Source organism: Lotus japonicus, chromosome 1 (genome assembly GCF_012489685.1).
Source record: "Lotus japonicus ecotype B-129 chromosome 1, LjGifu_v1.2".
Lineage (NCBI taxonomy): Eukaryota > Viridiplantae > Streptophyta > Magnoliopsida > Fabales > Fabaceae > Lotus > Lotus japonicus.
The window spans coordinates 126,793,509-126,806,572 of record NC_080041.1 but is presented as its reverse complement, the minus strand read 5'-3'; the positions used below and the strand labels follow the sequence as shown (position 1 = coordinate 126,806,572).

Genomic DNA, 13,064 nt, shown 5'->3' with positions numbered 1-13,064 from the left:
GCGACAAAAATGTATGTGATATGATTCTCTCAGGAAGCAATTACTAACATTATTTACTTCAAAACAGTTGCTTCATTTTCATTGTACAGTTTAAGGGAAGGTACATCAAAGTTCAAACTAATTATTATGATATGTATAATTACCCTGTTGAGCAAAAATTGCTTAAACATAATGTATGTATAATTATTATTCAACCTGTTCCCTTAACTCAGCTATAGGTACATATATAACAGATGGCTCATTCGAATAGAGTTCATCTGAACGACTTGCCCTGTGATTTTGAGCTTCAGTTGAGTTTTGCTTCATACTATCTAGTTCTTATAAATGAAAAGTTCTACCCAGTATGATTTGTATTTTTTCTAGTTACTAACACCATTTACATACCCAGCAAGGAGAACTTGGTTTGCTGTTCTGTCTAAGAGTGCATAAAGAAGAATATACTAAAACAATAATATATATATATATACATATATATATAAACACAATGTCATGTAAGTCAAGATAGTAAGTGAGAATCTGATTAGTTGTTAGCCCAACATAAGAATCTAATGATCAGCAAATTGTTTGGTTTGTGGCTCACCCATTCGTTTCCAATTTGCATTCCACACATACAATTTGTACAAAAAGGGCACCCAAGCTAATTCCACATTCAACTGTTACTCTCTAATATGGCAACTGGCAAGCTATGTGACAACAAAGCCTCACGTTTGTCATGCGGGTAAGGCCTTATCTTATCGTTTTTACTTTGGGGCGAGTGGAGGTTTCTCTTGCTCTCAAAGGGTAAAAAGATAATGGAGTACTACTAAGACTTGTGCCAAGTGCCAACAATAGGCAATGAAAAGAGCATAACAAACCCTAAATTATGAGGAGTATAGACTATAGGTCATCTTGTTTGAAAACTAATTGGTATTGGATTCAAATTTCACTTTAATAGTCTTGCAGCAGTGAATGCATAAAATGATTTCCATGATTAATAAAATTTGGTTTAATTGGATCATATAATTTTGGAAGTGTACGGTATTTTAACAAGTGCAAGTGCACGAACCAACATGCTTCGTCTGCATATCATATATACGGGTGCGACTTAATTAAGCATTAGGTTATGAGTAGGTATAAACGGTTATTAATAAACTAATTTGTGCAACTAATGAAAAAAAGTTCATATGGGTTGGGGAGGGGAAAGTCCAGAGATCAAATCCCTGAAAGGGAAATTTGACAATAAAAAAATCCAAAACAATTTATGGGTAAGTCGTGAACTATTTACGTAAGCTCTTACATAAACGTTCATGCTATAAGATAAAATCAAATAAACTCTTTGTGACTATAGTTGGAAATTAGCATGTAGATACCAAATCATGAATCAAACCAGGGGCACTTTTTATTCATATGGCAGAAGTAGCAATTCCCACTAAGAACTTTATTCAACTAAAGAACTAATCCACCATGCCAAAAAAGTTAACAGACGAGGCTGTGATCTTTATTTATGAAGTGGCAGATGAAAGCATTGAGTCTTCTATCTCCCTCTGGACTTTCAACCTCAAAGAAAGCCACAAACACACACACTCACTCCCTGAAGTTACTACCAAGCCACTATCTTTCCTGAGCATCAAAGCACATCCTTCATTATGCCAGAAACAACTACAATAGCTAACTCAAGGGCGGAGGAGTGGCGAGCTCGTCTCGGCTCTGCTCTACGAACCACCTTGGCATGCGGTATAGTAGGTTGCACCACCCTTTATGGCCCTGCGCCACTCAAGCGCTACCTCGAATTCCCAGCTTTCTCTTACATGACGACAATCCTCATAGTATCAGATGCAACACTAGGTGATACCCTAAGAGGTTGTTGGCATGCCCTTTGTGCGACCCTCCAGGTTATGATCTTGTCCCTACTTAGCATGCAAGTGATAGGACCTAGAAAATTCACTGGCAGTGTTGTCGCGCCTGCATTGGCGGTGGGCGTTAGTGCCTTTGTGGTCGCCTTGCCGAAATCAACCCACTTGATGACTAAGCGGATTGCGTTTGGACAACTAGTGATTGTTTATGTGAGCACAAGGATACATCGTGCCCAAGCAGGAGTGGCCGTGCTCCCAATTAATGTAGCTTGCTCTACTGCCCTTGGAGCTCTTGCTTCTGTCCTGGCCATGTTGTTCCCATATCCTCGCCTCGCATACTATAAGGTAACTTTGTTTTATCTCAAAATCATGCTAGATAGAACTTCAATTTAGAACTCTAATAAGGCTATGCACAACTGTTAAGTTACCTAACTCCAACAGCTATATATATATGTGTGTTCAACTCACAGGGCATGGACAACCCATTTATATTTCACAACAAAATAGTATTCCTTAGAAAATCAGAAGCAGTTTAGCAATAACAATAATTGATCATCATACTAATTAAACACTCGTGAAAAAATCATCTTAGCAAATAGCTATCATTTTTTTTTTTCTGGAGGGTCTTTATAATCTAGTCCGTATTAACCACTTCTCTTACTAATCTTTATGACACTTACAATTTTTGTCTAGCTTCAGTTAGAAATTTGGTTTTAGTACATACTACACGTGTGTGTGGAAAGTGTATCGAGTTAGAGTAAAAGTTTATTTTGACCATACAATAAAAATAAGTGGGCAAGATTAGATTTAAGTACAACAATCTAAAGTACTCTTATATGTCTCCAAGTGTTTGTGTCCATGTGCATGAAGAGAAAGATACTTGACTCATTCATCGGTCAATTAGCATCATGAGGAACAAATGAAGGGGTTAAAGACAATCCAACTAATGTTAATTTGTTTTCCTGATCGTTCGGAAGCTGTATATGTACCTTCACACGGGAAATTCTGAAGAAAAAGCAGACAGAGAGAGCGAACTACTTATATCTCAGCACCTTGCAATTGCATTATATTCCAACTCACTACTAATAACCATTGTAACTAACTTTTTAGTTAATTCAAACTCAGCGATTCTGCTAAGTATTCTCTTTGTCACCATAGCTCTACATAGCATATTGGAGCTACAGGAAGCTTAGCTCCCTGCAGATACACTGTTTTCTGGTAAAAGTACAAATTGATATAATTGTTAAAAACTTAAAATCATCAAAGAGGTATAAGAGAAACACTTCGTATTGTATTGCTTTCAGGCAAGGAAGTTCTACCGATTATACACTGAGAATATTTTTGAGAGGTTAAAATGCAATATAGAGGCCATCTCTGCCACAGACAACTCAACGGCTGCTGTTTTTTCAACGCAAGCCAAGTACCTTTCCACAACAGGAGCCAAGCTTCTGCAGAGTATCAGAAGTAAACAGGTAAGCTAACCTAAACCTAAATCATGGCATTCAACACCGGAGCAGCTTCAGGCTTTAATTTCCTAGCAGTTGCAAATGAACTAAATATTTTGTATTGATTTCCCTCCTAACAGGATGCCATGCACTGGGAAAGGCCTCAAATAAAAGTTTTCAATTCCCAATGCATTGACCCAGATGAAAAATTGCAAGACTTGGATATCCCAATAAGAGGGATTGGCATTGCTGTATCAAATTGCAATTCTTTTCCTGCTGGTGTCATTGATGAAGAGCTCAGAGGTGTTTTGCTCAATTGCAGAGGACAATTCAGCCAGAAATTAGATCAGCAAGCCAAGTGCTTTGCTCCTCTGGATGCAACAACTCCTGAAATGGAAAGGGAATTTTTGAGCAAGAACCTTTCCATAACCTATAAAGATCTCCCAGCATCATTCTTTTTATACTGTGTGCTACTTCTCCTAGAAGACTCATCCACTGCAAAGAAAACTGACCACATGGTTTTAAAAGCTGTGAAAACTGGTGAATCCCAATGGAGCTTCAGGAGGATCACCGAGGTTGTAAAGAACTTGATTCCCAGCAACCACAACCTGACCTTTGCATTCAAGTCCTCCCTGTCATTAGGCCTAGCTGTATTATTTGGTTTGATATACAACAAGGAAAATGGATACTGGTCAGGACTCACAATTGCCATCAGTTTCGTGACTGGACGGCAACCAACATTTTCAGTCGCAAATGCACGAGGACAAGGAACAGCAATGGGATCAATCTATGGAATCCTTTGTTGCTTCATTTTCAAAAGATTTGAGGATTTAAGGTTCTTACCTCTAATACCATGGGTCGTTTTCTCCTATTTTCTAAGGCACAGTAGAATGTATGGCCAAGCTGGGGGGATTTCAGCAGATATAGGGGCCTTATTAATCCTTGGTAGGAGGAACTATGGCCCTCCAAGTCAATTCACAGTTGCTAGAATTGCCGAGGCCACAATAGGACTCATTTGCTTCATCATTGTGGAGATTCTTTTAAGTCCCTCCAGAGCTGCAACTCTAGCAAAATCTGAACTTTCTCAAAGCTTGACAACACTTCGAGATTGCATAGGACAGATTAGAACTATTACTCCTAACAAGAGGGAGATGTCATCTTCAAGTTATGAAGCACTGATAGACAAACAGAAGAAGCTGAAGTCAATCGTGTGTCAATTAGAAGAGTTTATAGCGGAAGCTGAGTTGGAGCCAAATTTCTGGTTTCTTCCATTCCATAGAGACTGCTATCATAAGATTCTAGAATCTCTATCAAGGATGGCAGATCTCTTGCTTTTTGCAGCATACTCGATGGAAAATGTAACAAGATTGTCACAAAAAGAAGGAGTATTTTGGATGGACTTCCAAGATCGAGTGAATGAGAACATGAAGATTTTTAAGAACAAAATTGACCCCATACTGAAATGCCTTGAACAAATAACAAGGACAAAGTCTGTTCAAAAACTTGAAAATGAGTTGAAGAACAAAAATCTTCCTCATGATATAGAGTCACAAGAATATCCCAATGCAGATGCATTTAGGATCTTGAGCAGAGAGGAAGAGGTCGACAGCATTACAAGCTCTTTCATCCTACATCTAGAGGAGATGACTAACAAAACTCATACCAAAAAAGATGAGGAGATTCTTCTACATTACAGTTGCTTGGGATTCTGCACAACTAGCTTGATGAGAGAAACAATAGAGATTGAGAGTGAAGTAAAAGAACTACTTATATGGGAGAATCCCTCAAGTCAACCAAACTTCAAAGAAATTTACTGTAAGATCAACGCTCTGCGTTCAGCGTAAACCTAGAACCATGACTTAAAAGTAATCCTAATAAAGAGACTTAGCCTTACGAATTAACCAATATCATGCAGATGGTATGTAAAATCATCCAATTGAAAAGAAAAATTATCCAACTCCATCAAATGATGTATGAAGCACCCAAAAAGAATATCCAATACTTGATGTAGCATCAAACAGTTCTTGAAGAAAGCAATTACCTAATTCTTCCAGGCACATCAAGTAGCAATAGCATCCATGGCACACATATTAGTGACATCTTAGCATTTTATTTGATATAACAATAATAAGATCAGAAAAAGGGAAGGTTAACTTTTGAAACTCCAAAGACAAAAAAAGGACTAAATTGCTCACATCATGACTGCACCAAAATATAGTACCACCTCATCTAGCAAATTCCTCTAACCTTTCATTAGTATTTTCAATGAAATTTCTTTAACCACAAAACACAGCTTATGCAAGAACACATGGGCATATAAAAAATTTAAGCTATTATGATCCTTTGATGTATATAAAAGTTTAACAGTAAACTAACATTCACATTGCCGATCTCAAGTTCATAATTGTATCAAATTGATTCCCATTCACGAAGCATCTCAGTCTACAACATGAAACATTACATTTTTCCACTGCAAAGTGTTCCTAGTTTCCTTCAAATTTCGGGTCAGCCATGACATAGTGGTAAGCTATCACCAACACAAAGATGAAGACGCCAAGAAAATTGGCAATGAAACCCAGATCCTGATCATCAATCATCTGTAACATCACAGTCAAACAAAATCAGTACAACTTGGCTACAATGCCCTTGTTTCCAATCAAATCTTCAAACCCTAGAATTGAAAATCAAAACAGATCCGAGAAATGGTACTAAAACACACACAATTTTGAACAAAGAGACCCGATCTGATAACTGAGAACTGATAAAGAAACATATATATCAAGTGCTGCATCTGTAGAAACGTAGAATGCGAATTGGCACAGTGAATTTGTGATGTTGAAGAAAAATGAAACGAAATCTAATCAAGTTGCAATTGAAAGGGAAAATTGGAGAACGATCTGATCCATGAGAATGAGGCAGTATCGGAAAGAGAGAATGAGGAGAAGGTTACCGTGTTGACGCGGTGGTCGTCGGTGGCGAGTGTTGAGGTCGTGCTTCTTCCTAGGTCTCGCTCTGCGTTCTGCTTCTACCTCTGAACTCAAATAACCAACCAGCGCTGTAGTTTTAACTAGGTTCACCGTTTTTCCATTTTTGACTCCAAGTTTTTGTGTTAAATATGTTTTTAGTCTATGAATTATAGAGATGCATCATGCATGTAAATTAGTCCTCAAATTTTTATTTTAGTCCCAAAAAATTGAAATAAGAAGTAATGACATGGTAATGTATATGTGGTTTATTTTTAGCCCAATCACTCATGTCGTGGTAAGCTTAATCAGCTGAACGGATCCATATAGGCCCAGTTTGGAAGAATTTATCTGATAGTATAAGCTCTTATATCAGTGTTTGCGAGAAGTTATGCAGATAACTTATGGTTCATAAGCTATTCAGGATAGTTATGAAAAAGAACTTATGCTTATATATGACTTATTTTCAATTTATTTAAATAAATATTTTAAAATTGCTTATGAATAAGCGCTTATGTCATAAGTGCTTCTTACATCATTTTGTCGTTCTAATTTTTTTTTACCAGGTTTGATATGTCTCCTTATTTCCCATTTATGCCTCTTCCTCCTCCCCTCCCCCTTCCACAATCACCATATAACCTCCACCATTTTTATTGGGATATCTCTTCCTCCTAGGCTTTTTCATTCACCATATGGAGCATTTTGAATTTGTCATTGATAAGGGGTTGTGCGATTAGGGTTTGAGACCATAAAGGAGTGGGAGGGTGGGGAAGAGGTAGAAGGGGAAGGGGAGGTAGGGGAATATGAGGGGAGTTTTCGGTAAGGTGGTGGAGATTGGGGACTGGGTGGAGTGGTGGTTGTGGAGGTTGTGGAGGTTGGGTGATGATTGAGAATGAGAGCGGAAAAATGGTGGTGGATGGGATAAGAAAGGGCCTCGTGAATAGGAAGTAGGAAAAAAGGGAATTGAAAGAGAGAGAAGAATCAAAATTGATAAACAAAAAGGGACTAAAAAATGATAAAATATAAGTCACATATACATTATGACATCATGGCTATGTTTGCCATGCCATTTCAGCTAGCTTATAGCTTATAGGTCATTGTTTCAAAAAAATATTGAGCGGGCAAAAACTATAAAAAAAAGTTTCAAAGAACAATTTAGTCCATTTATTTTTATTATTATAAATTCAATCGCTTATAAAAATATTACTATAAAAAGTAAAGTACACTCACCCCCATTAAGGTTTGTTAGAATTACACTTCACTCCATTCTTATCTAAAATCTACATCCCACCCATTTTATATAGAGGCAAATTTAGTGACGAAAAATATTCTTCATTAATAATTAGTTATTATTTAAATTGTTAATCAATAATTTCAAAAAAAAAATCAATATAATCCAATAAATTTAAAAATGAAAACATCACAATCCTCCTAATTCTCTCAATCGCGTTTTTCCTCCGTAAATTCACAATGCAAATTATGCAATAGCACACCTGCCCGATTTACAAACCATATCTCGAACATAGTGAAACATGCTTGTGTTTTCATATTTGGTAATAATTCAATTTTAATCAAAATAATCTCTTTATACCTCCAATTTTCAAAATTGGGTTGTAGGCCAAAAAAGCAACACAAATGAGTGAAGAAAATAGAGAAACAAAATTATGAAAATATGAAGTGGATATGAGGTTATTAGAGCCCAACGAGGCGGTGGAGCATCGTTTTTAACAAAATCCAACAATATCTTAGACCAACAGAGCGTTCGCTCACAACTTAAATGGGTGAAATTCACAAGAAGTAGTTGAACAAGTGGCTTTAGGGATGTGCGATTCACGTTCTGGGGTTCAGATCGCAACAAAACTTTGAGGCATGGTGGTGTCATGGGGTTTCACATTGTGGGACAGTGGAGCCGTGTTAAAGGGAGTAAAGGCTTGGTGGTGGTCGTTTGTGGTGAGAAATATGATTTGGAGATAGATGAGACGTGGACTTAACATACAAAGTGGATGGTTTTTTTAAATTTAATTCAGTAAAATTATTTTCATAAATTAATGTATGATAGTGTATATGCATTAAATTTATTTAAATTTTTACTAATTAGTAATTAGTTTTTAGTAGTGACGAATTTGTTTTCGTCACTAAATTTTGCATTTATAAAAAATGGGGTGGAGTGTAGATTTTTAAAAAGAATGGGGTGGAGTGTCATTCTTACAAATCTTGAGGGGGTTAGTATATTTTACTCTACTATAAACTCAATCTCACAATTACGTTTCCATCGAATAACCAGAGGTTTTTGCTACTGGAAACAATATAGAGTTGTTAGTGTATCATTTTGTTATTGGCGCACACACTGAAAATATTTTTTTTGAGTGCATAGTCCTTTGCGCGCAGTTGTGATAATCTTGAGAAGTAAACCCGACATAGAATTGCGCCGAAAGTTAACTAGAATTTTTACTTTTAAGATAATAGTCATGCCATGACATAACTTTCTTCCTTATTTTCTAATAACTTTTGCTTTTGTCAATAGTTGCTAGACAAATCCAGGTTCACGACAACCGTTGTGGAAGAAAGTGGATTCATATGTGGATAAGCAAGACAAAGGAAATGAGAAAGGAAACGAAAGTTGGAAGATGAGAGAGAATTATGTTTCTTAAATTAAAAATGAAAATAAAAAGTAGTTGGTAAAGAGAATTAGAGGTTTTTTTAAAGGTGTGGAGTATTAACAATGAGGGAATGATATGTTGTTATGGCTCGATGCATATGATGGTGTTTACACGGAACAGTCAGGTCATCAGTTTATTTTGAGGACGAAGAATGCTTCCATAGCTTACATGACGATTGTTGTTTCTTTCCTACCTTCATTCCTGGCAAAGGTCTGAAGCTTGCGGACTCTACCACAATGTCAGGAGGAATTGTGTGGAGAGGTTGCATGAAGGCATTATCGATGCACGTGTCGTTGATCCGTCGAGGTTTGGGAGTGCCTTCAATCTATCTAATTTACAATTAAAGGACGAGATGGTGGAGCATGTGCTCCTATTCTGTTGAGAGGTGCTGGTTTGCATCAGATTTGGGAGTTCATCTAGGTTCGGTTAATGGCTCTTATGGAGACATTATGCACAACCTGTTTTAGGGGGCTAATGCTGAGATATTTGGGCAAAATATGTGCATGTCCTATGCTATTTGGGAAGCACGCAACAAGCTGGTGTTTAATTTAAGGGGTCTCCATTTTGATATGAACTAGGATGGTACCCGTGCGATGCACGAGAGGCCTCATCAGTAGTTTTTTTTTAGTTTATGCTTAACCAAAATTTATAGCAACTAACTGTGCGTACGTTCATAGATAGGGTCAACATCTTCAATATTTGTAAATTTTATTTCAGTTAACTTTGGAACACTTCATACTGGGAGGGTGCTAACCGTGATGAGCAGTTTGACTGTTTTGACACAGCTTTCAGTGCTCCTATTCCAGAAGACATATGCTCTGGTCACTTGCAGGATGTTGTGTGCATGTATACCAGCTATTTGTCAGAGATTGCTCTACGTAATTCCACAATTTGCCATTTATAGTTGTCTTCAATGTGTTTAAGTAAAATCAAAATCTACTCCACTGTGTGTGCAAGGCAGGATTTTGATATGTGTGATCCATAAAATGTGTTTTCTTAGTGGTCTTCCATGATAAATCTGAGATGCTACTAAATATAACGTATTCATTCCTTTTTAAAAAAAATATCCATTCCTTTTGCTTGTTTACCAAACTTAATCATGAAGCACTAAAGTGTATACTGGATTTTCGTTGAACTCAATGCCGATTCACGTTCGAGTTAACATGTCAAAATTTTACTTCTCCCTGAGTTGGGATGTCTATTTTCCCTTGTGTCAACATGTCAAAATATTGCTCCTCCTTTAGTTTGGATGTGTTTTCCCTTTGGCATCAACACAAACATGAAACCAAACAAGCACAAATTATGTAAAATTCTTTGCCGGTCCTAGTGGTACATCATCACTTATTGTACTGCACCAGGGCTGTTAGCTAGTGGACCAAAAAGACCGGGAGGAAGTTAATCCATATTTCCATTTGGTTTAATTCCATGGTAGTTTACTCATAGTCAGTGTACTCTTTCCTTTTCTATCTTATAGAAACTCGGATCTACTGCTTGCAAAAGAGAAAACTGGACCCTGAATTATGGGGAACTGATACATTATGTGGTTTCTTATCATGGTTCTAAATTGGAGGAAAGACAATATAAAGTATGAAATTCAAGTGTCTCTTGAAAAATAATAATGAATATTGTTATTCAGAACAAATTTGTATAAAATAGGATGCGACATCAATTATTTAAACCCGAAACAGAAACCAAAAGAGAATGTCTGAGCTCAATTCACAGCTCTACATTCTAAGAATCATGTATTAAAATTAAAAGAATTCATTTCCACACAAACTTCAATAAATTATGCTTGGTCATCAAAGAGATCATTGAGCTGGGGCTTTGTTGGTCCAGGAATTAAACGGTTCTACTTGATTTGATCTATTTTCTCAAGATCCTCCTTTGTTAGTGCCCAATCAAAGATTTGCATATTTTGGTTCATTATGTCCTTATCATAGCTCTTTGCCACAAAAGTGACTCCTTGTTCATACAACCATCTTAGACTGACCTGAGCTATAGACTTGCCATGAGCCTCAACAATCTCTTTGAGCATATCATTCTCCATAACTTCATTTGGTCCCCTGCTGGCACCTTTCCTAAGAGGCGAGAAAGCAGTCAAAACTATTCCTTTTGCATTGCAGAACTCTCTTAGTTCCTTTTGTTTCCATGCAAGGTTCCTTTTGTGTGGCTGAGCCCCTAAATATAACCATATGGAAAGTCAAGATAAAAAAGAAAGATCTTTGACAGAGTATAGAAGATGAGAAGTTAAAACCTCAACACCTCTATTTCACTTACTGGCCAACAGGAAAGTAAAAAACAAAATCATAATGACACTGAATAGTCCTCAGAATAACTAAGAGCAATCAAAGAAAATAATAGAAGCTAGAAGAAGAGTGGCAAAAATCAAATAAGTGCATTTGTGCTCATGTAGCAGAAACCTTTTAATGAAAACATTGACTAAATAATATGTGTATAAATCATGAATTAGTGATGAGAAATGGTTTTCCCAAAAGCTGCTAAGTCTTAAATTCATAAAACAAAGGCCTATAAAAGAGGAATTAAACCATTCGGAAAGCAAAGTTATAAAAAGATTTGATTTCAAGATATTACAGTATGAAAAGAAATAAGCGAAACAGACCAATTTTTTGCAGAATCAAAGTGGAGGGCTCAAGTTCATACCCAAAAGTTCCTTTGATAGTTGTGCAAAGAAAAAGAACTAAAGCTGTAGATGTCCATCTAGCTAATCCGAAATCACATAGCTACAAGTTAACAAAACAATCAGAATGATTATATGAGACAATCACAATACTAAACTCAAGTCTACAATTGATTCAAAGGAAAACATCTCACCTTGGGAGTCTATATAAAGCATTTTCTTCTACATAAATGATTGTGTATCAAAGATAACAAAGAACGAACATGCTTTAAGCTTCAAAACATGAGCACTCTAGAGTCTAGAGCAAACATAAAATTTAGTTAGAACATCACTAAGTTTGACATAAAATGAAACATGGCTAGTGAAGACAACCAATGACTAAAACACAAAAGTGATGGATAAACATCTAAACATGGCTATATCTCATACATTTCATTATAATAAATTAACTTATGCAGAAACAATAAGTTTAGATTAAAATAGCAAGATGTAGAAACTTAAAATTTGTGGTTAGGTGCACAAAATCTGGGGTGGCCATACTCTCATCAATCATAGAATGAATTTTTTGTAAAATAAAAAATTAAGGGCAGACGGTGTAAGTTACTTCATCAGAAAAGTGCTGCAAATGCAATCGTTGCAAGCAGCACAAATGTAGTGCGAAAATCACTTTCCTCACAGCGGCGAAGAATATGCCTCCTCCTGCCTGAAAGCCATGGCCACCACTTTCCAACTCCGAGCAAGCTCTCTTTAAGAATTTGGAAAAAGAAGAAGAAAGCAGGTGGTGAGCCATTGTTTGCCTAATGCGTGCTTCAATCTTCTAACCCTGCAAACAATAATAAACTTGGGAATAAACAATAACTTCAAAAGTTTGCAAAAATAGCTAGTCATTCAAGTGATAAAAGATAAAAACTCCAGCATCAATGAGAACCAGCTAAATTGCAAATGGCCTAGATGGTTCACCTACTGGACACATATGCCACATCCAATCATACTAACTAACCTTCCATGTATCTATCCCAGAACACAAGCTCCTAATAGGATTTTCAGGTCCATACATTTCAGTCATTGCTATAACTCAAACAACAAATTCAAAACAATAGAACCATACCAAGTTGAAAGATCTTTTCGAAATTCACAACATACAACCATAAAGAATCTCTATTTATAGAGAACTAATCAAACTTCACAACACATAAAACCAAAAATATCACCCAACTTGACTTAGAAAGACAGGACAATGCAGAATCACTTAACAAAAGCAATAAAAAGGACCTGAATTCCAGTTAAAGTCCCTAGTGTGCCTGTATGAATAACAGTGACATCATCAGAGAATACCAATATCCAAAATCTCAGCACCAAAGAGCTTATTGAGGCGATTAAGCTTGTTTATCACCTGAATAGAATATTTCCAAAACTAAACATGATTTTTATCTCCTTATTTTTTTTTCTATAAAATGAACTTTTCAAATACAACACATACCGGACGAAGAAAGTTACAATAGGTTCTGGCAATTCAAGAAGCCAGA

The 13,064-nt window shown here is 36.5% G+C and overlaps 2 protein-coding genes and 1 long non-coding RNA gene across 3 annotated transcripts; 1 reads left to right on the top strand and 2 right to left on the bottom strand.

Moving 5' to 3' along the window:
- The first annotated feature begins 1,196 nt into the window (after nucleotides 1-1,196).
- Nucleotides 1,197-5,121, top strand: LOC130724645 (uncharacterized). The gene is made up of 3 exons (XM_057575927.1): nucleotides 1,197-2,177; nucleotides 3,137-3,304; nucleotides 3,418-5,121. The coding sequence occupies exons 1-3, from the start codon at nucleotides 1,626-1,628 to the stop codon at nucleotides 5,119-5,121; spliced, it is 2,424 nt and encodes an 807-aa protein (XP_057431910.1). The 5' UTR covers nucleotides 1,197-1,625.
- A 471-nt stretch (nucleotides 5,122-5,592) lies between these two features.
- LOC130730449 (dolichyl-diphosphooligosaccharide--protein glycosyltransferase subunit 4A-like) lies at nucleotides 5,593-6,376 on the bottom strand. Its single transcript, XM_057582461.1, has 2 exons — nucleotides 6,228-6,376; nucleotides 5,593-5,874 (listed from the first exon to the last, which is right to left on the bottom strand). Exon 2 carries the CDS (start codon nucleotides 5,872-5,874, stop codon nucleotides 5,761-5,763), a length of 114 nt encoding a protein of 37 aa, XP_057438444.1. The 5' UTR covers nucleotides 6,228-6,376; the 3' UTR covers nucleotides 5,593-5,760.
- Nucleotides 6,377-10,514: 4,138 nt separating this feature from the next.
- LOC130732635 (uncharacterized) lies at nucleotides 10,515-12,935 on the bottom strand. Its single transcript, XR_009017091.1, has 5 exons — nucleotides 12,811-12,935; nucleotides 12,143-12,361; nucleotides 11,733-11,836; nucleotides 11,562-11,641; nucleotides 10,515-11,078 (listed from the first exon to the last, which is right to left on the bottom strand). It is a non-coding gene; the product is annotated as an uncharacterized LOC130732635 (long non-coding RNA).
- Nucleotides 12,936-13,064: the final 129 nt, after the last annotated feature.